Genomic DNA, 25,838 nt, shown 5'->3' with positions numbered 1-25,838 from the left:
GAATACTCTGCCTCATGTGATGCCATTATGCTGAGACTGGATAAATACCCCTTTCTTTTATCCTAACGAGTTCAAAATGGACCTTAAAGGTCGTTCAGGATGGTGGTTGGGCAAAAGTATTTCTGGTTCCTTTTGTGAAGAAAATAGGGTTAAAGAATTTTTAAGGACTATTGTATCTTAAAACAGCTTAGCATGTTAATTCTATTTCTTGTCTGGTTTTGGCAGTACTTACAGCAGCAAGGTGTTCCGTGTTACCTTCTTGACTTTGGCTGCGTCTCTAACTGTGCCCCTGCTTGGAGTAACTGTTCTACTGGATTGTCCTATAGACCCTCAGCCTATAAGGTAAATTGTTGCTTTGTTTTCAAATAAATGTTATTGAAGCATAACTTCTCATATGTGTTCTGTTGTTTTGTTTCTTTTTCGGCAAGCAAGAGTCAACCACGTAAAGTGGTTCTAACTGGATTAAGAAATTGGGGAGTGATTGCAGTATTATCCATTGCCATGGCTTGCTTCACACACCCAGTCTGTTCCTGAGCCGTCTTGTGCAGTTGTGTGTCACTACTGATCATTGAAGGAGTTGAATTACTTTCTTTGATCATTAATCTAGAAAATGATTTTCTGCTGTCCAAGCTGTCAGTGGAGCTTGTGATTACTTAGGTGCACTCTTGTCTCTCTGAGACAAGAACTGCATTTTCACTAAGGAACAAGCTGTACTCCTGCTATTACAGTTCTGTCAAAGCGAGACTGTTTATCTGAGGATGGAAATTGAAATGGGTAACCTGGCTGAGTTGATTTGGTGCTTTGTACCAGTGGAACCATATGGTGATGTTATATTTAAATGCAGATCTCATAAAGCAATGCAGCTAGGTGATTTCTGCCCTGTCTGAATTCATAAACGTCTGAATCGAGTTCTCTAAAAAAAGAGCAGTGTAACAGTGAATCAGCTACGTGAGAAGATGTGACCTGTGTTGGGAGTTGTGCGTGAAACGCTTTGACTGCTAGCATAGGGTGGAATCAGGCCGTTTAGTGCTCCTAGCATTTTGAAGTAAGTGAAAATGGTCGGTCTGCTAAATATTTATGATCAACTCGATAATTCCTTAATGAAAAGGAACAACAACACTGTAAATATCTCTGGAGTTGAAAGAAACTGTTAATGTGGTGGGATAGTACTTATAAGTCTTGCCAATAGGCTATTAGACATAAGCTGCCTCATTGCAAATCATATTGAAATGCTTTCTACTGTGGTTGGGTTTAACAAAACCCAATTCCCTGAAATACATTGTAACTGAACAGTAATTCTGACAGCCAATAGGATATGTCTATAATACTTTTGCTATTACATAGTCCTGGTCAAAATCTGGTCCAGGGTAACAGTATTCTGCATGCTTACATTTCTTACTTTAAGTCCCTGTTACAAGAGTGGGAGAACTACTCTTCTTGCCCACTTCTTAATTAACTTCTTAGTTTCGCTGCCAGAAGTGGGGTTCCAGTCTGTACAATAGATAGGATGATTCTGTGTGATGTTTATGAAATATTTTGAAAAAGCTCAAGGAGGTAGATGCTGTCTGAATCAATCCCTTCAGTGAAAGAACACGTACAAATCTTGTTTGCCAATAGTGATGTTATTCCTGTAAACCACAGGAAATAATGAGGAATAAGAGGGGGGAGAAAAAAGCAGATGTGCTCAGTAAAACCCCATGTGAAATTCCTGCAACTCTGGTTTATTTTAAGTTCTTTTTCTATGAGCTTGTCTTGGATAATATTGATCCCAGGGAAGATTTTCTGTTTGCAAACACCACTATCTAAAGTTCCCAGCAAATGAGTTCCTTATCTGACGCCTGTTATCCTCATCTGAAATTCTCTAATGCTTGGAAGAAGGGATGGAAAATGAATTTGTGTTAGCATTGTGAAGACAACTCTGCTGTAAATCTTCTGTGGACAGGAGCTTAGTAATTCAGTTGACTTTGCCGCTGCAGTAGTACATACCTAAAGAAAACTTTTCTGTCTGTAACCAGACAGATAAAACTATGTATTTTTCTCTCCTTCTGAATTATTTGTGTTATGAACCTGTTTTCCTCAATTGTCATGGCTTTTATGAAATTGAAATTTCAGTTGACTTTTTTCCCTCAGTCACTGAAGCTCTAGAAATTGTAATGATTTGCACCATATGAGCAGTAGAGTTGCAAGGTGATTGGTGACAAATAGGTCCTGGATCCTGTGAACCTGTGCAAGTTTTGGACTCAAATCTCGTCTTTTTAAGATTCTACAAGTGGAAGGCATTCGCTTATGGTCATATAAGGAGTTATTTTAAAAAAAGAAAAAGATTGAGAAATTCTTTCAAAACTTGGCTTAGGGAGCTTTAGCTACTCTTGTGAATGAACACCTAATGAGCTTACCACCCTGGGCGTGTATGCAGCTCTTAGTAATAACTTGAAATCCTTAACTCATGGAGGCTGAGGTGGCTTATGTGTGTGTTTTTAAGAACTTAACAGACTGAAACATATTCGAGTTTGTCAGCACAGTTAAGGCTGGTTTTGAAGCACAATGCTTGGGAGCCTGGTATTTAAGTTGAAGCTGTGTACGCATCTTACTACTTCCCTTCTCCCTATCTCTGCAGTTGGTTGGAACTCCATTTGGCTTGAACCTGGCTATTTATGTGAATAAGGGCTTGGAAGACTGGACCTTATTTTGTCATTTTGAGATTTCAGTTCAAAACACCTTAAGTTTATGTGCAACTTACTCCTTTGAGTTGGTCTTTCTCCATGGGAATGCATTCAAGTAATGAACGAGAATATATGTTTCAATATGGTATGAAAGCATGTGTTTCCTAGTGCTCAAACTACATACTAGTTGTATGCTAATTAGTAGTTAAAAATTATTTTTTCTCTGTGATGAAAATGCTATACAGTGTCAGATCTGGGTGTATTGTAAAATGCCAGGCTTTTAAATTTTAAAACCTCTTTGCCTAGGAATTTGCATATATCTACTTAGGAAAAATATTCTGGTACAAACAACTCATTCAGCTCAGTAAGAAAGCAGTTATTCTTTTGTGTTGTGGCAATGTAGAAATCCTTTGCCTTTGTGTAAGATAGATGAACTGGGAACGTGTTGTTGGATTTGAAGCTGTATAGATTTCCAGATACGTCTTAGGAATACATAACTGCAACTTTTCTGATAATTTTCTGAACCAGAAAATTATGATCCTTGATGAACAAGAGTCAATTTTTCAGCTTGTCAGCTCTGTTTTCTTTTTTTAAAATAGGCTGTGTGTAAAGCATAGGTCAGGTTTGCAGGTGTTGGCAAACTAGGAAAAAAATGATCCAATATGTTACTCAAGAGTGTTTGCAGATTTTTGCAAAGGATCATAAGGTCTGTGTTCTCTTTTGCAGCTTAAAGGAACCTCCCCTCCTGACGGGTGTGCTAGAGCCCAATATCAAGTTACGAAAAGCTGAGCGGTTATGGGAAAATCAGCTGGTCGGACCAGAGTCCATTGTCAATATTGGGGGTAAGCACTGACAATATAAGCTTTTAAAGAAGGGTCTTCAAATGTTGCTCCATTGATAAGGGTTTGTTCAGCAATATAGCTTTTGGATAACAAACTCTTATTTTCAATATGCAGGTTTTTTAAAAAATAATTGTGTTATGCAGCAAAATCTGGCTGCTATATACTGCTTTTCTCCTCTTTCCCCAGTATAAAATAAATCTTGTTGCCAGATTAAAAATCCCTGTCTTCCAGGACTGAAAGCATCAGCAATGTAGTCAGGGGCTACTTATGTTTGGAGGAGGTGGTCCCATTTTTCATTTGGCTAGCTCTTAACTGGGAATTTACAGGGTACTACGTACTGTTTTAATGCTCATTGCCTCTGAAGGAGCTGAGTTTTGTGGTGTTAATTTTTGCTTATATGACAGAAAAAAAATCTCAAATTGATAAATAGCATATTTACATTTTAGTGCTGTTGCATGCATTACAGGTGCCATCCTATACTTCTCTCTTATGGCACGTATGTCCTCCCCAAATCACAAACCCATGCCACCTCTCAGCAGTTTCTTAATGAGGTGGCTAGACTTGTAATGGCATGACACCCACTTAGTAGGAAACGAGCTTTGTGCGGGGGTTGTTCCCTGTGCCTCCTGAAGCAGGGTAAGGCTAGAAACTACTCTTGACATGAGTCCTTGACTGTTTTAATGTGAAAAGGAAGGGGTGTGGAAGTGCAAGCAAGACCCTTACTGAAGCATCCTTCAGTACAAGAGGTGTTCAGTAGCCATATCATTTATTTTCCTTCTGCTATATCTCCTAATAAATTAGTAAAATATTTTTTAAAATTTTTTTACCCAGCAAGAAACTACTGTAAATTCCTTCCTCAGATTATGCTTTTTCTACCTATCTCTGTTAACAATGTGCTAAAGTGATTACCTGAAGTCACTGATTCTTTTCTGTTACCTAGGCTTGTCAATCTCATTGGAAACTCTTTAAGGAAACCTTCCTGCAACTGACCTATGGGGGAAATAATCTGACTGGGAATAAGTTTTGTATGAATAAATGTTGAAGTCTTCTTATTCCCTTTTAAAAGAGTAATTAGCAAACTTAAAACTTCAGTTAAATTGGAGATGGAAAAGTCCAAGCAATGGGCTTTACTAATCCAACGGTCTTTCATTTAATTTGGTTGTATGGAAAAGTTGGTGTGTTTTTTGTATTCAGTGAATCTGTCTTATGCTATCACATGGCTTGGCATGAATACAGTAATTTGGCAATGCTTTTGATTTGGGTGGTTGTTCAATTGCTATGGTTTTTGTAATTCTTCTCCAGAACTAATACAATATGAGCATTGGCAGGTATCCAGCAGCCTATGTGGACTGTATCATAATGAGAAGTTTTATCTAGTCAGTCTCTCCTTGAAGAGCAGTAAGATGGATGCAGTACCTGATCGCATTTTATGATGATGTAGAAATTTGCCCAGACCCAATGACTAGCCATTAAGTTGTTATGTCCGCCTTCAACCAAGGATTTGGACCACTTATGGGTGAAAAGCTTCATATTCCATATTCATAACTCCTAAGGCTTAAATCCTTCCTCTTCTTTTTGAGTTGGAAGAAATCTAATGAAATACTGTTATTTGCCTTCATCTTTCCCCTCTCCTCTTTATTCTTTTGCTATGACTGAAGACGACTGTTACTTCACTATACCTTAAACATGAATTCTACTTCATGCTAGTAGAAGGATCATGTAGAAGAACGTTTGCCACTACGGTTCTGTGATCAAGCTAATCACACCAGTTGTTTTTGCAGATGTGCTATTTACTGGAACAGCTGATGGGAAGATTATCAAAATTGAAGATGGGGAAATACAAACAATAGCCAGAATTGGCCATGGTCCTTGTGGTGAGTGACAGCTCCTGAACATAGAGTACCTGAAAACATCTTGGTCAGGGCTTGTGTTGATTAAACTGGTGTTCTGGCTGGATTGCTCATGCAAGTGCCTATTTTCCTCTGTAGAGATTTGTAACAGAAATATTAATATATTTGTATGAATGAAGTATGAGTGAAAATACGTATATAACCCCTGGAAGGAACAGCAGAACAAAGGGCCGAAAGAATGGGAATGCGTGCTCTTGATAACAAAAGAGACTATTCCCAGCAGTAAAATTTAGGTATGCAAGTTTTTTATGTCCTGACTACAAGGCCTGCACTCTCGTAAGGGAGCAGCATGGATGACTGCATCATAGATGATGCAGCAGGTAGAAGATCCTGCATCTTCTACCAGGAGGAAGACGAGGTTGAAGTGCATCACAAATAACATTCCTTTTCCTGTTAGTCCATCTAGAAAAAGCACGTATCCTAAACAAGAAAAAAATGGGCAGCAACCTGGTCTAATATTTATGGAAACCGAAGTCAGCAAGATTCTGAGGTGAAGGGCCACCCCATAAAAACTGAGGACTCCTAAACAAGTGTGAGTGAATGAATGAACTCTTGAGATAATGTGTGAGTGGGAAAGATCAACTTATTTAGAGATTTTTGAAAATAAGTATCACCTTCCCCATCTACAGAATTTTGCCTTGCGTTTTGTTGTACTAATTTCCCTTCCTCTCTAAGTACAGTGTGGGGGTTGTGGTAGCTGCACCTGCTTTAGCAGAGATCTTCCATTGGTCATGTTATTTCTGTTTTCTCACCGCTAAATTGCAGTTATTTCTTGTTGAATTCCACACCTTTTTTTGAACCACTTATTTGCTTCATTTAATGAGATTTCTGGAACTGAGTGAGAAAAACTGGTAGTGGCTTGTTTATTAACAGAACCATTTCTATGGGAATGCTTAATGTTGGCCATCTCAGTACTGCCTGGGCAGCCTGAGAAGCCTGGCTGGTGTTTGTTGGGACTGTGGGTGGTTTTGTTTGCAGTAACGATGTAGAAGCTTACATAAGGTTCTGCAGCCCTGTGCTGGTTGCCAGTTACACAGAAATTATGGGCAGAAACTGTTGCTGTCTTTGAGGCTTGCATTGACATGTTCATCATGTTAGCTATGTCATTTTACATGGATGTTCACATGATTAGGCTCTGGACTGATTTGAAAGCACTCTTGGCTGCCTAACAGGTAGGACAGCCTTGGCGGTGACAGCCAACGAAGTCTGCTGCCAGCTGATGGACTTCCAGCTGCTGCTTAGGCGTGAACGTAGGTTGGGATGGATATGAAGAATCACCTTTCCACTGCTTATTTCCATTGGACTTTTACAGCTTTGGAGAGATGGGAAGATTATGCTGCCCTATTTCTTTGGGGCCAAAGAGGTAGTGGGGAGCCTAGACTTCCATCTTGCCCTCCTTGAGTTGGGGAGGGGAGTGGAAAGGCTGTAGCTGACTACCTTCTCCAGAAGTTTCTCATGCTAATCTTTCAAACTACAGATGTTCTGAAGTTCTTAGTTCTTTAGGACTCAAGCAGACAAATTTTTCAGATTTGCAGTATTCCGCTTCCTCCTCATATAGAAGTCTTCAGTGTCTGTGTCTTGAAAAACCGTCTGTTTCATGACAGCGTTGGACCTTTCCAGAAAAAGAAAGTTCCAAGATGTGCATGTAGTTGTTTTTTTTTTTTTTTATTTAAAAAGGAAAAGAAAAAGAAACCTGCAGTAAAACTGATTCTTTCTGAGAAGAAGCATTTAGTTAAATACTATTTTCTGACAGTCAGCCCTACTCAGGGCAGCTGTTAGCTAGCTAGTAGCCTGGCAAATTATATGATTATCTCTAGACTGGTGAAAACATGGGGATATCTGTTTCACTTGCACCTAGGAAAGTAAGATTCATTTCTTTAATGAATGTGCGTGGTGCTGGCCGTAGTGTTTTGTTAAGCTACAGTTTGACCTCTGTAGGTAGCCTGAGTGCCTTGAATTTATTTCTATTTGGAAAACCATTTTAAAATTGTTCCCTAAGGAACCCGTGAAGATGAGCCCACATGTGGAAGACCACTTGGCATCAGAGTGGGGCCAAATAACACCCTTTTTGTGGCAGATGCTTATTATGGACTCTATGAAGTTAATCCTGGTACAGGTATGACTTTTCTGCTCAGAAGTTCTCTCCCACTGACAAATCTGCGGTTCATTTGCGGTTTTTCTGGACACTGGAGGCAAAACAATGCCTTGCCTTCTTTGTAAAGTGGTTTGGAGCTGTCTGGATGAAACATGCCATACAAGAACTTGATATTTACTTTCTTGTATCAATCACTTCCTCTCTATGTCTGTCTGTCTGGATCGGAGTTACCAGTGGCTTTTCTTCTGGTGACATATGCTTTTGGTTGTCAAAATTGGTACCTCGGGATCCATGAATAAAGCTCTGTGTAACTGTTTCAGTTTTCATAAAGAGAAAAAAAAATATTGCTGTTACATAAACTTTTTGTCATATTTGCTGTACTTTTGTTTCTGCCTTGATCTCGCTGTGTGGTAGTGAAGCGCTCTTAACTTCCCCAAACTATAGAAAGTGAAGAAAGATGTGTTTTGGTGCGACTGAAGATCAAGTAGCGTGTTCCTGCAGAGAAAGGCACTATTGCATCGTGCCCTTCGTTGTATGTCCCTGAGCCAGATCTCAGATTTAGGAGCTGTGCTGTCAGAAAGTGATAGTTGCTTTAATGTAGGGTTGATTTTCTGACAGTTTACTGTCAGAAACAGTGGCTTCAGGTGGGAAGAGGGAGGCTAGCCAAATGCTAGGTGAGATGTAACCAAAGGGCTCAAACTGTGTGGCTCTGGGAGGGTATGATCAAGGTCTTCCCTTTTGATGGCAGACAGCTGCCATGTTAGCTCAGTCATGACAAAAACAAGCAAACAAACAAACCCAAACCCCGTGCCCAAAGATGACTTCAATAGATTTTGGTTAAATTTTAGAGATTTGAGCTTAATAATTTGCCTGGTGATATGTGGCAGAGCTGACTGTGGTAGTGCAGTTTAGTGAACCTGCTGATGTTTTGATGATTAGAAAGTACTACTCTTTGTTCCTACAGGTTGATGGGGAAAAAGGGAGTAGTGATTGGCTTGCCTGCATCCTTCTACAAGGTTGGGATCTGAGTTTGCACTTGGTTTCATATGAGCTTCAGAAATGTGAAAAGTTCGGCACGTTTTTTTTTTGGCACCAAAATACACTTTCTTCACATAGGGAACATCATTTACTGTTTCAATTTTTCTGAAGAGTATTTTCTCCTGGTCATTCACATTTGGTGTTGAGTTGTTCCATTACAACCCAAAACCTTATTACTTAACAAAGGCACGAATGGAAAAAATGTGAAGTGCCTGCTAGTTTCTTGTTAGTATTTAACTCATTTCCAAGGCAGGACGTATAAAAACTTGTCTTGTATGTCTTTTTTTTTTCCTTCTTCTTTTTGTAACCAGGTGAAACGAAAATGCTTGTGTCAACCAAAACACTAATTGAAGGTCAGAAGTTGTCATTTGTGAATGATCTTACAGTGACCCGAGATGGGAGGAAAATCTACTTCACTGACTCCAGTAGCAAATGGCAAAGACGAGACTACTTATTCTTGATTATGGAAGGCACAGATGATGGGCGGCAAGTATCTCTTCCCCAAGGCATTTAACTTATTGTAAGCTCAGCTGTAGGAACGGACTTCACCACTTCCTTGGTCTTCAAGTTTTTTCTCTTTATAAACCACCTGTGCCAAGACTGCACTGCCCAGGAGAGGGTGAGAGAATGTGTGGAGATTGCTAATGAGACCTGCAGTGAAATAAATTAGATTCCTCTTTTTCCTTCAAGAGGACGTGCATGGAACATCTATTTTAAAAGGGAAGGTGTTAATATTACGTTCAGCCTAAATCCTTCATGAATGCTGCCAATCTCAGGTGGCTTATATTTCTCCTGTGTTCATAAACAAATGCTTCCTGGCTATTCTGCCTTTTTAACTTCGGTGAAGTGCATAAGATAGAATGCCTGGAGAATGAAACCAAAATGAATAAATATTTGTCTTCACTCAAAACCATATATAATGCTTTCTTTTTAGCCTGCTTGAATATGACACAGTAACAAAAGAAGTGAAAGTCTTAATGATGGGGCTGAGGTTTCCCAACGGTGTCCAGCTCTCTCCTGCGGAAGACTTTGTCCTGGTGCAGGAGACAACCATGGCTAGAATCAGGAGGTGACTATGACTTTGCTGAAATTATTACTACTCTCTGTTTAGAGATTGTTTAAATAAATGAGTTGAAAGACAAAAGAAATCCCACACTCTATTCATGCATAGTTATCAATGGCAAAGAAGGTGGCCTTCCTCAATACTTAATTTTTTCTTTCACTGTAAACATCTGGACTGCATAGTCTTTCCATCATGGGCTCCGTGAGCATAGTGGAGTGAGCTGACTTTTTCTGGGGAGAGGAATGTGGCTGTGCGGTATTTCCCTGTACCAAAATAAGGAAAAAAAATTTTTTTTTTTTTAATTGAATTCTTTTTGGGACATTTATTTATTACTTAGACTGCTTGGGTTAAGATGTCCTAATCCTACTATCTATAACTTTCAGGTATTATGTGTCTGGGCTGATGAAGGGTGGAGCAGATATGTTTGTTGAGAATATGCCTGGTCTTCCAGATAATATCAGGTTAAGCAGCTCTGGAGGATATTGGGTAGCTATGTCAGCTGTCCGGCCCAATCCTGGATTTTCTTCGTTGGATTTCTTGTCTGAAAAACCATGGATTAAAAGGATGATATTTAAGGTAAAAAAAAAATTAAAAAGAATTTTTAAAAAATCACCTTTAGTATAGGAATGGAAATGATAAATACTTGTTTGTCCTGTTTCTTACTCTTCACAGGAAGATTTTTTAAATTTTTTAGTGCTGTGGTTAAAACTGTTGTGGTTGTCCCCAGGTAGAACAGTCCTTATATATTCATAGGTAGTAAAACTAACATTTGCTTCTCTGAGTAGCAGGTACACATCTCTTAAGTTGCCTTCCATCTTGACCTCAGGAAAGAAAAAGAGACTATCTCTGCCCTAGCCATGCAGCAACACAGGATCTACATTTGGATATGTGAAGACTTCACCTTTGTACCCGAAGTGCCTAAACTCCTTATGGCCAGGTGTCCGAAGAGCATTTGGGAAGTCTGACCTGTTCTAATGACTACCCTAGGCATCCTAGGAGACAGTGTGTATGTTATGTATGCTGCTAGGTGACACTTTAATCTGACTTGATATGCCTGTTGTTATGTCACACTCCCCTTTAGGATGAGCAAGATTAATGTATTTTGTAAGAGATATCTGATGCTAAAGAAACAGCATGGTACTTTTTAAACAATACAAAGACTTGAAAATACTCCTGTTCTCCAAAAAAAAAAAATCAACAAGCAGTGTTTAGGATGGAAGTGCCATTTCAGCTAAACAAACTCTGTGCTGTCCCTGTAAAACCTGTTGTCTCTCCTGGTGCAGTGCAGGAGCCTTAACAAACTGATGCTATGGGGAGCAGAGCATGATGTCTGCTGCTTGACATCAGCTGCACCAGAACAAGCTGATGTCCCCTGCATGGACATCCTTTCAGCCTAGTGCTGGAGTAGAGTATGCTTCTGCTGTTCTTTTTTTTTCTAAAGTGGGCTTTTCAGGTGTTCATGTGTTAAGCCTGTGTAATAGTGTTTACTCAAAATGTGTGCTTATGTTCTTAGCTGCTTCTTCCAAGGAGTGTGGAACGGTCTTTGACTGTGTAAGTGTTTGAGATCTAATTGTGGAGAACAAAATCTTTTGTTGTTAATTTTCTTTTTTTCTTTTCTTTTTCTTTTAGTTGCTGAGTCAGGAAACCGTGACAAAGTTTGTGCCCAAATATAGCCTTGTTGTTGAACTTAGTGAGACAGGATCCTACAGAAGAAGCTTTCATGATCCCAATGGAGTGACGGTAGCTTATGTTAGTGAGGCACATGAACACAATGGATATCTTTACCTGGGCTCCTTCCGGTCTCCATTTATTTGCAGACTTAATCTTCAGCATGTTTAACTGTCCATCCACGATAAAGTGCCACTGTCCCATAATACTCCAGAGGTACGAAGGAAGCATGTGCTTGAGGCAGTGTGTGACCAAGGACAAAAAGTGAAAGACAGTCTGTTAACATGCAGTAGCACTGTTCAATTGCCATAGGAAAATGTACAGCTTGCTGTACCCGTCCTCTTCCTTGGTTTGACTGCTCTTGCTTTGGAGTTGGCATGCATAATTATTAATATCTGAGGAGTATGGTGGGGCATCTTCATACGGTTATGTGCTCTTTAAAGAAAATCCATTGCTTTTCCATGCCCAGCCCTGTTTGGAGTCGTCTTAAACAGAGATCATCTGTCACCTTTAATGCAACTGTATGTCTTCTTACATTGGAAGGATTTGTGATGTATGGAATTTAATTGTGTATGATTTGGATTGAAGAGGATGTCTTGCATGTGTTTATTTCTGTTTCAGAACCTTCTGTTTAGGAGTGATTACAGTGCATGTTCTAATGTCATACCATGGTGCTGTGGTAGAGGCAGCAACATCCAGAACATGCCTAGACATCTAGTTATACTATTTGGGTTTCTTCAATTCCAGCCTGTGTAATCAGCATCAAACACTACAATTAACTGTTAATCAACATGCAGAATCAAATTTGATCGTTTTCTGTGGACTCCTGTGTTTCTTTATAGCATTGTAGTCAGATGATGAATGAAAGTTGCATTTTCTATGTTATTACAGACTAGTTCCAGCGGGTTTAAAAAGGGTCGCTTCCCTACCACAGGGTATTTCCTCTGTGTTTACCAGGTCCTGCAAGTCTCCTGTTCGTTACGTAGGTGGCCATTCCAGAGAGACATGGGAGGGAAGAGGGCCAGCTGCAGGAATCCTCTTCAGCATGGTTTTTATGGAGAACTGGTAAAGGTTTTGGGGAAGGTTGGTGTCTGAAGATGGATGTGGACTGAAAGGGCCTCTGTAAAATCTAGTAATAGTGGATGAGGAAGACTTTGGTGGAAAATCTTGGAATGCAGTAGTAGCTCATGGATGCATTCTGGCATCTCCAGAGGAAATGGTTTACTACTTCTGTTAGCAGATACTCTGCTTGGTAAATCCAGAGGATGCTTTTCTGTTAGCTACTACAAAGGAAAAGCTGTGCTGTTACATTTTAAATAAGACGTTTTGCATCTTGAAGAACTAAAGGTATTACTTCAGCAGCTGAATGATTTAGTGGATTGATTCATGCTTTGGGATTGAAGACTTTGCTGCTCTCTTTTTCTGCCACTGGGTGATAGTCAAACATAAACTTACACTATTGCTCAATTTCCTCACCTTTGAAAAGGAAATAATCAAAGTTCGCTTGATGTATAATGAACAGCACACCAGGGGAGGGGAAGGTGATGTTAAAAATATCATCTGCTTTCACTGGCCTTCTGCGCTTGTCTTTATTAATGGAGGGATATGCAAAGGAAAGTGATACTTTTCTGTCAGTGCTTCTGTCACCTTGTTCTGTGTTACTACCAGGCTGCAGCAGTCCTGTGGCAAGTAGCTGATGGTTGCTGGATCAGGCTGACTTGTTCTATATAGGCCAGGGGCTGCAAGCCCTTTTGCTTGACCTGGTGGTTACTGGGTTTGGGAGAGAGCTCAGTAAGAGGCAAAAGAAGCCTAGTAGATGAGTTGCTGCAGGCTCTGACCTTTGGTCCAGCTGAGCCCTACATAGCCCTTAATAAGCCCTTAATAGTTTGTGGACAGAGATAGAGTGATACTGTGGTAAGTCCGAAAGGCTGGAGAGGCGTTACCTGCCTGGGGGCGTACAGACTTGTTGCTGTGGGAACTCTGAAGAAGGGCTGAGAATGGGACATGCTTGCAACATCTCTTTCTGGGGAAAGCCAGCACAGGGCAGGCTGTTTAAACAGCAGCTGGTTAGCATTGCTCTGCCGGCCCTTGGAGTTATTTGTCCCATTCTGGTAGGATATGAAAGTTGAACTTGATGGGATCTTAAATTGGGGATGTAAAAGCCAGTCTGTTGTGGGACTTGTTTCATGCACGTGCTTTGGTAGCCTGGGGGCAAGCACAGCTTTGCCTGTTGTTGCATAGTTACCTCTAGTGATTCATCTGCCAAAGTATCTAACTGAATAACTTGTGCTGTCTTTTGTAGTGAAGTAGACCTTGGCTGTTTTGGCATGCCAAATGTCATGGCTTTTGTGTGACTAATTCCTTTTTAAGACACTGTCCCTGAAGTTATGAAGTGGGAAAGAAAATAATTTGTAGTGCTGCTGATGCTCAAGAGGGATAAGACATATAAAGAGTTGTCTCTTGAGAGTTTTTTTGTTCTGATCCTTTTTCTACTCTTCCATCCCCTCACTCTTTCCTGGCCACTGTTGGAGACTAACTTAGTACACTGATGATCCTGTGGTCCTACCAGGAAGTACTTGAGTCTTTTCTGGTTCTCTCTGAGCTCTGTAGCAAGTACAGCAGACCCAGAGGTCATGTGAATAACTTGCTTTTTTTGGGGAAGGGGAAAAGAGAATGCCAAATGAGAGATATCTAACAGAGTCTGGCTTTTTCTGGCGTGACTTTTGAGCGGTCTAGTCCGAACTGTCAGCCAGTGGCCAGGCATGAGTATCTTAGGGGCAGTGCAAGAAGACTAGAAATGGTTAATCATGGCAGAACTGAAGCCCAGAAGCAGCTTCCCCTAACCTGAAGACAGCCCCTTGTTCACTGGGGCTGTTGCCTTCTGAGCTCTTCTCTTAATCCTGTGGTAGCAGGATGTTGTTCTGCCAAGTGCCACAGTCAGGAAAGGAGGCTGGACACCATGAAGATATTGGATCTGTCTGCACAAGAGTCTTCCTGTGGGGAGCAATTTGCCTATAAAATTCAGCAAGTCAGTGGTGAGGGCTAGTGCTGTAGCACAGAGGAAGCTGAGCTGATGCCTTGGGCACTTGGGTTCTTTGTTGGCCCTGGCGTCTCACGGGTTCAGTCACTACTTCATCTTTCTGGCTGGTGGTGTGGGTTCTTTGCTGGCTGGACCTCTCCAGCTCTGCAGAGTGAGCCTCTAACCTCCGCATTAGAAATAACTGCAGGCAGACAAAAGGCAGGCTCTGCACTGAGGGCAGGAGGTGAATTCTGGGAGTAAGGTTCAAAGGCAAGCAGGAATTTGTGCCCATAAAAGTCTTTATAGTTTCTGATGTTTTGCCCTGCCTGTCATTGTGTCCACCCCGGGCAATAGAAATTTTTCATTGTTCTTGTCTGTCCTTCATTGGAAAGCAGCTGAATAGCTGTCAGTCTAAATGAGTTTGTCTAAAGGTTAAGCCTTTGGACAGAGTGTGCAGTTCTTTTCAATTTAATTTCTCAGAATGAATAAAGCCTGTCTGTCCAGCCTCTACAAATAGAGAGAGTTCACCGGGTACAGGTCCACTCAGTCAGCAGTTCCCTTAAAAAAAATAAAGACCACTGAAGTCTGTAAAGCACCAAATGTAAACTGTGGTAGGTCGCACAACTTAATATCATTCTAAGCAACAAAGTTTGCATGGTAATAGGCTGCTTAACCAGGCCATTGGTATTTCATTTGTCATAAGAACCTTAACGTTTCATTTTAGCTGGAGCTTTATGGATGTAAGTATGGGTTAGTCTTTTCCTCAGAGGGAGGTGATTTGGCTGTCTCCTCTGTTTTGATAGTGACCCAAAACTTGTCTGCAAGGTTTTTCAGTGCTGTACTTGACCCTGCAAGTTAGAGCTCAACTGAAGCAGAGTGGGATAGTGGCATGTGAGGCACTAAGGTATAGGAGAAAGTCAGTATGCTTGATGCTTCCTGGTGAGAGAGATGTCTGGCCCAAGACTGCTAATGCCTCCATGGCCACTAAAATTGAAAGGAGGCCAATTACTGTCATGATGGCTGCAACACTGGTGGGGGACCAGGGTGGAACTGCAGTACCAGGCAGAGGTGTCATTGTGCAGTTTAAGGATCTTAGGACATGTATCTGAATGCAGGGTCTGGATACCTCCAGTCCAAGGAGACCCAAAGTCTGCAGAGGCTGAAAGGAGTGCCTTTCCTGAGCTCAGATGGTGTTGGCTCCCATCCCTGGTGCTGTGCTGGATCTTGATAGTCCATCCTTTGCATGCAGAAGTGGGGTGGTCTGCTGTAGAACACAGATGAAAGGTTGACTGACACACAGCTCTTTCATTACTAAGCAAAAGGGATGCTTAAGAACAGTATTTTCATAGAAGCTCAGGTCTTTTAATTCCTGACGGTTCCTCAAATGCAATCCTCCCAGAGTAATGCAGCAGCATTAAAATGCCTGTGAAACGAACAAACTGGAATAAACTCCTCTTGATGCTCCTGTAAAGACTGCTTTTACAAGCTCATTCCGCTTCCACAGAAGCGTGAGTCAATGGCATGTTACAGTTTCAGATGGATGGTGACACATCTACCTTGAGCAATGGGGAAAGCTGGAACAAGTCAGGCTTGGAAAAAAACAGCTCTGTCTTCTCGCTTGATGGTATTAGTGCAGGAACATGACACCTTTGCAGCTCTGAGGCTGGCTCTTCTCTAGTATGCACACATTGCCCACGCTGGATGAAGGAGGAGCATTTACAGCAGTATCCAAAGATCTTGTCAGGGCAAGATTGTTTTTTGGTGGCAGGAGAAAGGGGCAATGGCTTCCTAAGAAGGGAGGAAACTCTCTCTGCACAACTCCTAGAAGAGCCTGAGGGTGCTTGCTGTGTCTTACCCAATCTTCTATGGAATGTGGAATTGGAGAACAGTGCCCAGTCCCCTGAAGGGCTTGGGGAAATCTTTGCTTTAGTGTAAAGCCCTACAGTAAAACAGCTTAAGGAAAAGGAACTGAGCTGGAGTACACCACAGCAGTGCATTTTAAAGGTATGTTTTGTTTTGCCTTGTTGGTGGAACAGGTGTTTCTGCAAGGCACAAGTATCAAGTAGATTTTGCTGAAGCTATTTAAAATGCTAAATTTTAAAATGCCCTGTCCCTTTACTGGAGCAAACTTCTCCTATAGTAGAGCTGCTGGAAAATAAATCATGTATGCCTCTGACACTTCTATGCCAAGGTTGGTATCAGTGTAAACAGCTGATGAAAGTGATTGCAAAGCCTTGGCGTAAATCCAATTCCTTTAAATCTGAGTCTGCTTTGTGGCAGTAACCTTTGCAGATGAGATAATGACCTCCTAAGCTTCTGGGTCTGTCTGCTCAATGATCACAACAGAGATCTGATGATGCTGATGCTCGGACCTTGTCGTCTAGTTTGCTTAGAAAAGAGAGTGCTGTAGAAGAATAAGCACATGGGGCAGCTCATTTTGCTGCTCTGTTTGAGGTAAGGACTGAAAAATTTAGCAAAGTTTAGGTGATTGTAGTTAGCCATATACAAGTTTTTTCCTCCCAGCCAGCAGAAGTCTCCTTATCTAGCTGCTGCCAGTTAAACCTTGTCTTGGTTCTGTGCAGCTGCATGTATGACTCCCCCAGCTGTCAGTGGGTCCTGGAACTCAGTCAAGTTGTGAAATCAGGTACAACTGGTATAAAAAGGCCTTCCAGGTGAAGCGAATGCAAAGTCGGAAGTCCGTCAGTCAGCAATGCTTTGTATTTTGGTGGCAGGCAGTTTGTTTCCTATGCAATTTAAAAAGTAGGAGTGTGAGAGGAAATATTTGCATTGCAAAGCTTTTGACCATATGCAGATCTCCCTCTGAGGATCACTGGGCACTGTGAAGCTCTGGTGAAATGCAGGCTAGCATGGTTTGAGTTGCACTGTGTGCATGGAGGTCTCCTGAGTGTGCAGCCAGTCCCTTCATGTGGCAGACTGTTAGGGAACTCTTGTTCAGATGAGGCTAAGTATCCTCATAAGCAGATGAGCCAAGAAAGTATGTTGTGCACTGAGCCCGGTGCTTCCAACATACTGGAGAGAGATCTGAAGCTGAAGGAAGCTGCTCCTTCAGCTTGTTTGTAGTACTCTTGCATGAACCCATACTTCTGAAGCACCAGCTTTGGTTGTCCCAGAAGCTCTTAATGTCACTGCTGGGATTGTTCCTTTTCCTCCAGCATCTGGAGCTGGCAGGAACAACTTTCCCTTCTCTCCTTACGCCCTAAATCTTTACTAGAAATATTTATTTTTATTTAATTGCCTTTGTAGCCTGGAATAGATGTCAGAGCCTCAGCAAGCTCTGCAAGGGTATGAACTCCCTGGAGTGAACTGCTGAACAGTTAACCTTGTTGTAAATTCTAGCGAAGATGCAGAGAGCAGAGATGTTGGCTTTTTGACTGCTGCATCGCACTTAAATGGTACTTAGCTGCAGTTCTTTAGGTCAGTGCTAGCAGTGTCCTCCTGATGCAAGACTCTTTAATTGCCCAAATCCTTCCTGAAGGAAGTGTTCTGGAGTGGTACAAAGAGCTCAGTTGACTTTAGCTCTGCTCCTTTCTTTGGTGCTCATGATAACTTTGTTACCTGGGGGGGATGATGGTTGCTGCTATTCCAGTGTGCTTTTCTTATTGTAATGTTGAAGTATACATTTTGCTGCAGCTGTCAACATAAGGCTACTCTGTCTTTCTCAGAAGGTGCTTGTCTCCATTCCCACTGTGTTGGTTGCAATAAGCCCATCTGTATTGCAGTAAATGCTGGCAACAGTTTTATGTAAAACATGCTTCCAAACAAGCCTGTTTGGATAGAGAGGTCTGAACGATCTTGCTGCATTTTCCTTGAGAGAGCAGCAAGAGCATGTTGGGTTTGTCAGCCTGCATGATGTCAGGTTCACCTGGCTTTAACTTTTTTGACAAATGGGGAATTGACTCGGTGAGGAGACTGAGATGAAGCCCTTCATGCCAGGGGCTTGAAGGGTCACACACGGGAGACTGTTCTGTGGTGTGCTTACTGCCTGCACGAATCTCTGCACAGACCTAAGCTGATTGTGTGCTGCCTTGTCGCCCCCACTGTGGCATGTGGAAAGGCTGATGATATCTGTAACTGAGCACCAGCCTGTCCTGCTGGCTGAAGGAAGAAACGTGGATCTGTCTGGCCTGTTCTGGGCCTGTCTGGACCTGACAGCCTGGTTGGAAGCCCTTGGCATTGTGTAAAGCACCCAGCTGAAGTGGAAGAGGGACTGAGACCATTGCTAACCCCTTTGAGATTCAGAGAGCAGCTCCTCCTGGCTCCTCTTGCCCTCTTACAAACTTAGCTGTGGCTTGGCTTTCCTGCTTTGTGGACAACTTGAGCCATCACAGTTGGCTTTCTTTTTCCCTGTCTTTGGCATCAGGCTGTCAATGGTGGCTTGTGTGATGGATGAATGTAGCACCACACTACATCCATCCATGGCCCTTCTGGAGGTTTCTTTTGAGCACTTCTTTTTTTCCCAGCTAAGAGACTGCTGCCCCCAAAGATAAGATGCAGCACAGCTGTCTCTCCGGCAGTGGATGCTGAATTTAAACTGCTGCTGGGCCACCTGCTTATCACAAGTGATGTTTCTGAAGCAGAACTTGAGACTTGCCCAGCCTGCAAAGGTTTGCTTTGGGATTACTTAGAGCAGAGACATCAGCTATGCTGTTAATAGATCCATCTGCCTTAAGATCCCTGGACCTTGGCCTGGAGCCCTTCACTGTCCTTTCTTGACTGAATGGTTGTTATAAAGGCTGAAAGTGCAGGTGTTGCTGCTAATAGGAGTTGCAATATTGCTGCAGAAAAGCACAACTGTCAGAAGAAAAGGGATGTTTGTGGAAAGAAAGTGTTCTTCATAGCTTAGGTCAGGGCCCTGTCCGTTTATAAGTGCTGGTCTATGTATGACTGAACATGGGCCCAGACTAGTGCTGGTTTAAGGGAGCAGTTACCCAAATCCTTCCAAGTAAGGGCCTTAGTCCAGTATAAGCAATAATCTGCCCATGCATGAAGAGTGACGGCTGAAGGAATGGTGGATACCCACCTAGGGAAGACCATCATTCTACTAAACTTGAATATAAGCTGTGATCAGCCAGAGATTGAATGTCTTATATTAACCTGAATGAAACTACATTGTTTAACCTCAGCAAAAATACGCTTTGGGAATATGATTGGGTTTATTCGTCTTGGCATTTGCAATCATGCCCTTTCATAGTATAGAGGAGCTTTTGATTAAAGTAGAAACACTAGTTAGACTGTGTAATTTCTGGGCTGTGGGTATGTTTCAAGACAGCCTTATACTCGTCTTGAAGAAAGAACAACTCTACCTCACGCATTCCTGACAGATATGTCTAACCTTTTCTCTAGCACTGGAGACTCTTAAGACTTTTTTTTTGTGTGCGTGTGTGTGTATCCCCAAGCAAAATATCCCACTGTTTTAAAACTTTCCTCAGTGTTGTAGTCACGTGTGCTGTGGTTTGGACTTGTTTACATCATAGCTGTGTGAAGGTTCATCAGAGAATAAAGCAAGTCCAACAGAGCTTCCTGGGTGCGTTCACACTGGTTGGAAATTCAGCCAGAGGGTGCATGGTTTTCTACTGAATGAATGACAACATGCTCTCATCTGCAGTTTAGTTTTGGAAAAACAGATACACAACTGGATAGCAATAAATTCAGTCAAGGCAGGTCTTGTCTTTGTCACTCAGATTTTGAGCATCTTTCTAAGAGAGAAAAACAACCATGTGCTTGAGAGAAAGGCTCTGTGGCGATTCTGTACAGCCGTTCCCACTTCAGTTTTGGCCTCAACAGTCCAGGCAAGGAAAAACTCATGGTGGTAGGTCCCCTGTAAGTCAGGCTCTCATGGGGAAAGGTGAGTCAGTGACAGAGAGCAACGGGGACATATGCTTTTCGTAACCAAGGCGTTATCCAGACCTCAAAATAGCATCTCAGCATCTGCAAATAAAAGGGAAATCGGTGACGAAGTTCAGGTGGCTGCTGGTTGTTCTCAGCATTGTGGGCCATGATGGGGTAGGAGAGAACAGCATCTTTTTGTCTGCCCCCTTTATCTTGGGAAAAGTACTGTTTGCTAAGTAATCATATCTTATTGGGAAAGCCCCTGTAAGGATTTCCCCTGCCCAGGAAATCTCTCTGTTTAGCACATACTCTATTTCTGCACAATTTCACTCATTTATCCAGGAATATGGGCTAGATGGCTGTGTCTGGTTCAAATCCTCGCAGATGGGAGCTGGCCCTAGATGCATGAGAGGTATTATGCTGCTCATACTGATAACCCTGCCTCACCCTAGCTGGCTCTGCACAGAGGAGGCTTGTACATCTGTGGGGACATGGTAGAGCTGGTCTGAAGGTGACTACACAGCTAGAGATGGCCAAGAATCACCTGCAGTTACTGGGTACCCAGAAGGAATTGGACACATACCCGTTGCAGGTTTTTTTTCCTCTGGAAGTGACAGCTGTCCAGGCTGGAGTGCTCCCTCTTCTCACACATGGTGCGTCCAATTTCCACGTGGAGCATGTATTTCAGCCCTCTGACAATCTAGAGAAAGTAGTTTCCTCCTTTGAAGTAAGGGCACGGGAAAGGGATGCCAAAATTTTGGCTAGGAATCAAATGCTACATCTGTGAATTGTGTGTGGTGGTGTGGATAGAAGTGTGTTATGTTGACTTACTAGGGTGGGGGGGCTCCTGTGGAGCAGTTGAATGCGATAGAAGGACATGTGCTGTTTATCTTTAGGCACGCATAGCAGTCCTGAGGAGGATCAGGGCTCCCATGACTTGGGTGCTCTGTAGGAGGGTCAACTGGTAAATGGTGTAGAGGACCACCAGAAGTCTGGGCTCTTCTTACCTGTACCATGGCTTTGTTTATTTGTGATTCCTTAAACAGAAAGAGGTCATTGGAACTGTTGTTGTATCTGTAAACCCCAAAGCGAGCTGCCTTGCGAACACCAGGATTGTCAGTGTTCATCGGGACAGGGAAGCCAGGTTTCATGGTTGAATGAGGTGGTGGTACATATGTAGCTGAAACAACACAAAACATGAGTGCAAAACACATTAGGTGCCTGAAACGGTGGGAGCTTCAGCCATCTGAAACAATGCTAAACCTTCTTACTTGTCCCATGCACTTGTGCTTCAGGAAGACTCTGCTCACATCCATTACAAAGTTTTTTTCCTTTATATGTTTGAAATGGTGAAACAATCCTGTGGAATGAAGTGACAGAAAAAAATGCTGCTAGAAGTGGTAGCAGAGCTCAAACTGACTTAGAAGAAGCCAGAGTGTCATGAATATTGTTTAGAACATCTCTGGTACGACTCCCAGGTCATAGAAGGCCCAGCTTTGAATCTAGTTATAAAGCTAGATCATGTTGCTCAGAGTACAGAATAATTTTGATAACTTATCAAACACTGGCTGGCAGAGCCCTGATGTTCTTAGTTGGCATGTCAAGTTTAACTTGCAGACATAAGTCTTTCCCACTCCCCCTTAATCCTTTGATGGCATCTTGAGGTTTTTATTTCAGGGGCATTTAGGTGGAGATAAAAGTGGGGGAAAGATAGCCTCCATCTACATGCTGACATAGGAGAGGGCGTTCCTTTTCTCCAGCTGGGCGGGGAAGGGCCTGGGGCTGAACTTGGACTAGCTCCCCACTATCCTGCTGCTTTGGGTGCTGCTGAAGTGCTGTTGCCCTGACCCAAATACCAAGGACCATCTTATTATCACAGCCATGAAGTGGAGGAGCAAGGTGTGTAGGAAATGGAGATCAGGGGGTGGGGAGGGAACCCATGAGCTTTCAAGTTTGAGCACTTCTTTCCACACAGCTTGCTTGGTTGTGTAGCTAATTTCCCCATGCCCTTCTTGTTTTTTTCAATAATTTAGAAGAAGCTTGAAGCTTACAGTTGATGTCATTATTTCCTCCCTTTTTACATTTGCCTTCCCCTCCATTTTCCCGCTTCTGAAATACAAACGAGGAAAAAATCCTCAACATGCACAAGTTGCCATGCAGCCACTGCTGATGCCAAGACCTGCCAGTGCAGGAGGTGGCCTTGGAGTTCACACTGTGTGTGTGCAGGCAGTGAGCCTGCGTCTGCGTGTGCACACAAATGTGCACGTAGGGCATGTACTAAATTTGCTGTGAAAGTCAAGCTTTTTATCACCTCCACCCTTTTTTTCACAGCTGGATCTCTCACTAACAGCCCAGCACAGAGCATAGACTGTGTATTTAAGCCAGTTTGTACTGAGAAACCTGAGTAGAAGAGAGAGGGGCAACCTGGTGATTCAGAGTCTATTTAAAAAGAAAAAAAACAACACAGCATTACATGCCATTATCAGCATAGGAGGCTGCAAAAATTCAGCTTTCAGGTTGCTTATGTATGTCCTAGTTACACCATCACATCCTCCCCCACAGGTGGCAATTGCTGGACCCCCTTGTAACACTGCTCAGGGATTAAAGTGTTGACCTGCAAAGGATAGACTCAGTTCCATGTCCCTCCTCAACCCAAGGATGTCCAAATTCACGTCTCTTCCTGGCTGATACCCCAGATACCTTAATGATTCCCCTGTTTTCTTGCAAGTGGGAGCTGAGAGACCCAGGCCATGTGTCTGAGAGGAGCTGATGTTCTGCAAGTGGCTTTGTGTCTGGTGCGGAGGTGACAAGCTTTCCTGTCCCGCATGTCTGATCTATGTTGGGTCTGTGTGTGCAGCCAGTGCTGGGGAACCTAGCAGTGTTTTTTCACCTAACAGCCCAGAATCCACTTGTCAGTCCTAGGACTATTCTCTGTGGGATGATATTTTCCCACTGCAGCAAGGGTGGGATTCAGGAGTCACAGAAACTCGTGACTATGCAGCCTAGGACTGAAGGTATTTCTCAGGCAGCACATCTTATACAGTGCTTAGCTCACGGGTAAGACTTTTCAACACATCCGTTTGTTCTCTTGTCCTGAACAGGGACTCTGCCTGGGGGTTAAGGTGGTAGGACCCACAGGTGATTCAAGACGGCCATGCAGGACCTGTCTGAAGTCAGAAAGGAAGCTTGGGGCAGAGCAGGGCCTTGGTTTGGGCCTTGCCCACAAGGCCAGCTGTCCTCTTCCTCAGGGATGCCATGCTTTTTCCTGCACCATCAATACCAACCCAGTACCTTATAGGAACCAGCTTTTTCCTGAGTTCACCTAGCAGCTGAGACAGGCTGCCAGGCTGAGAGCAGGTCACTGGCTTGGGCTCTTCTGGCTGCTCTCTAGGACCTAGCTTGAATCTATGCTCTTATGCCTGTTGGAAAGTCCGATGTGGCAGTGGCAGCGGTGGGGGTGTTGACAGCAGATACTGTCCCTTGTAGTAGAAGGCGATAACCGCAGGCTTTTTCAATCTTAGCACATGGTCCCTCAACACCTCTTGAGTCATGGTGACGTCTTTTTTAGGCATGGGGTTGCAGGGTGAGCGAGGCTCACTGTGAAGTCACACTGTGTGTATGGGAAGAAAACTATGAAATGTGTTGCTCAAAGCAAGAGTCAGAGTCCAAAGTGCCCTTGTTCCTGACTCCAGTGCCTGCTAGATCCAGCAGTGTCACAGGTGGCAAGGCCCCTGAAATGCAACATTTGGAGAGGTGGCCTCACAGTCTAGCAAGCTGGACCACGTGTTGTAGACAGGTAGCAGGCTGGTAATACTCCATGTGTTGTAGGCAGGTGGTAGGCTAGTGTATTTTTTCCCCAGCTTTCACCAAGGGGTACTGGGCTTTTCACTCCTTCACCTATTGCAACTTGATGTTGAGAATGACTCATACCAGAGCAGAGTGGGTATAAAATCTACTGAGCCCTTGTGGGAAAACTTTACCCCCTCTGTTTTCCTCTGGTGACCCAGATTCCTCAAGACTTGGATTTGTTTTTCTTTATATGCTTTGATTCTCATTCAAGGTGGTCACTGCATGGCGCGCACACTGGTCTGAAATCACTTTTGCTGTTTGGAATAGTTTGCACCACTGTATTTCCAAAACCCAGAAACTCTGGTGTGAGGCACCTGTAGTTCTGATTTTCTCCACCGCAACCTTTCCTGACAGCTTCTTCCCTAGCTTGGCCCTTGAGAGCCATTACCTTAAAAAGTTGAATGTTGTGTAAGGTGATGGCCCTGCTCCAGGAGCAAAGCAGAGCGGCCCAAAGGGTCAGATAACAGTGCAGGGTTCTGGGTATACCAGTATTGGTGAAACACTTGTTGTCCAGACCTGGGCAGGAGCAGAGGCACTGCATGACTTGGCCAGGTACCTACAATACTCAGAGGCCCAGAGGATGTGATCTCATGACCTGGGAAAACAGCTCTTGCTGCTCTACAGGGAGATGCTTAGAGCCAGAGTATTTGTATTTCAGACCCGTCCTTACTTCTGGGTTTGGAAATGTGAAGAGAGGGGAGAAAAATCTGGCTGCCCTCCTCTTGTTGGGTAGACTTTTCTTGCCCTGAGTTAACAGGCAACTGCTTGTTATTAAGCAAGAGAGAGCTGTTCTTGCAGAGATAAGTTGAATGTTGTATTGAGAGGCTTTCTCTTGTGCTTTCCTCATTGAGGAATAATTTGGGGGCCCTGTTCCTGCAGTATGAGAGAGCAATCCTGTGGATGCTCTCTCCCAGCCTGCAGTGAAGCAAATAGGCAGATTGCAACAGGTTGCTTTTTTTTTCCATGAGGTGCTTTCAAAACCTCCTCCCCATTACTAGGAGCAAGGCTAGGCTTTATCTTTACATTTAAGACACAGCAGAGTTCCTGCATGCCTGTGCAACCCCCAAAGGAAACCGCAGCCGAAACAAAAAGCTACTGGCTAACCAAACACCATCCCTGAGTGCATTAGTACTTTCTGTGTATGGGAGCCAAAGTAAAACTGAAGTAGAACTAAAACCTTCAGAGAGAAAACACTCCTGTCTGCAGCTCCCATTCTAAATATTTAAGGCCAGCTGAGTTTCCTTGCTCAGCAAAGAAAGAAATGATACGGAGTAAGGTTTCATTAAAGTCAGGTAATCGGGACTCAAGTGCCCATCTGTACTTAGCAGTCAAATTGTTATCCAGTCTTTAGATTTAATAATCAAGGTCATGCAGAGTTTAAACACTGACAAATAAATAAGTTAAAACCATAAGTTGACTTTAAAATCCTTAGATGATGTCCCTGGATAACATGGTTAGCTACAAGGGGAGAAAGTCTTTTAAGCAGTTGGATTTTCAGCTGCAGTCTGAACCCTGCAGTGCTGAGCCAGCATGGGCAGCAGTTGGAGAAGGGCTGTTATTTACCAGTGCATTAGAAAGCAGCACTCACAGGACCTAAGGCACAAGGAAAACACAGTATTTTCCACTCTTACCACCTGAAGTCTTGGTGAAGCTCCAGAGTGCTAAACAGCAAAGTGCGGCGAAGCTGCAGGCGAAGTTCACTGCCATCTCCGCCACTTCAGAAGAGGAGCCCGCCAGCGAGAGGAGTGACCGCCCTGCTTCCTGCAGGGGAAGATGTGCCTCTTTGAGTGCTCTTATTGGCTGGGATGAAAGAAAAAAAATCACCCTAAACCCCCCTGAAT

At 43.0% G+C, this 25,838-nt stretch overlaps 2 protein-coding genes across 5 annotated transcripts in view; one reads left to right on the top strand and one right to left on the bottom strand.

The window, feature by feature from the left end:
- The window catches only part of APMAP (adipocyte plasma membrane associated protein), a 90,008-nt gene that overhangs the window by 3,840 nt on the left and 60,330 nt on the right, over positions 1 to 25,838 (top strand). Inside the window, exons 2-10 of one of the 3 annotated variants that reach the window (XR_012673196.1) lie at positions 226 to 342; positions 3,390 to 3,505; positions 5,287 to 5,379; positions 7,415 to 7,531; positions 8,860 to 9,034; positions 9,483 to 9,617; positions 9,995 to 10,187; positions 10,438 to 10,617; positions 11,241 to 12,088. Coding sequence is in view for 1 of the 3 variants with exons in the window: in XM_075147390.1 (XP_075003491.1) it covers positions 226 to 342; positions 3,390 to 3,505; positions 5,287 to 5,379; positions 7,415 to 7,531; positions 8,860 to 9,034; positions 9,483 to 9,617; positions 9,995 to 10,187; positions 11,241 to 11,450 (1,156 nt within the window). In the remaining 2 variants the exon portion in view is untranslated. Of the gene's footprint in view, positions 1 to 225; positions 343 to 3,389; positions 3,506 to 5,286; positions 5,380 to 7,414; positions 7,532 to 8,859; positions 9,035 to 9,482; positions 9,618 to 9,994; positions 10,188 to 10,437; positions 10,618 to 11,240; positions 12,089 to 25,838 lie in introns of those variants that run through there. The other 2 variants (XM_075147390.1, XR_012673195.1) reach the window with 2 other exon arrangements.
- CST7 (cystatin F) lies at positions 18,461 to 25,759 on the bottom strand. 2 transcript variants are annotated; one of them, XM_075147392.1, is made up of 4 exons: positions 25,632 to 25,759; positions 21,156 to 21,328; positions 20,732 to 20,848; positions 18,461 to 20,247 (listed from the first exon to the last, which is right to left on the bottom strand). In XM_075147392.1, the coding sequence occupies exons 1-4, from the start codon at positions 25,702 to 25,704 to the stop codon at positions 20,170 to 20,172; spliced, it is 441 nt and encodes a 146-aa protein (XP_075003493.1). In that variant the 5' UTR covers positions 25,705 to 25,759; the 3' UTR covers positions 18,461 to 20,169. The 2 variants fall into 2 exon arrangements, with proteins under 2 accessions (XP_075003493.1, XP_075003492.1); XM_075147391.1 differs by having other exon boundaries at positions 25,629 to 25,757.

The sequence above is a fragment of the Calonectris borealis genome, chromosome 3, assembly GCF_964195595.1.
Source record: "Calonectris borealis chromosome 3, bCalBor7.hap1.2, whole genome shotgun sequence".
Classification (NCBI taxonomy): Eukaryota; Metazoa; Chordata; class Aves; order Procellariiformes; family Procellariidae; genus Calonectris; species Calonectris borealis.
The sequence above is the reverse complement of the archived record's forward strand: the minus strand, read 5'-3'. Positions and strand labels throughout refer to the sequence as shown.

Excerpts from the sequence above, each read along its gene's own strand:
- CST7 (XM_075147391.1), bottom strand. The coding sequence starts at position 25,704 with ATGGCAGTGAACTTCGCCTGCAGCTTCGCCGCACTTTGCTGTTTAGCA. Across the intron at positions 21,329-25,628 it reads CTTCACCAAGACTTCAGGTG|CTACATATGTACCACCACCT; the intron begins GTAAGAGTGGAA and ends GTGTTGTTTCAG. Across the intron at positions 20,849-21,155 it reads TAAACAAAGCCATGGTACAG|ATTGTCAGAGGGCTGAAATA; the intron begins GTAAGAAGAGCC and ends TACTTTCTCTAG.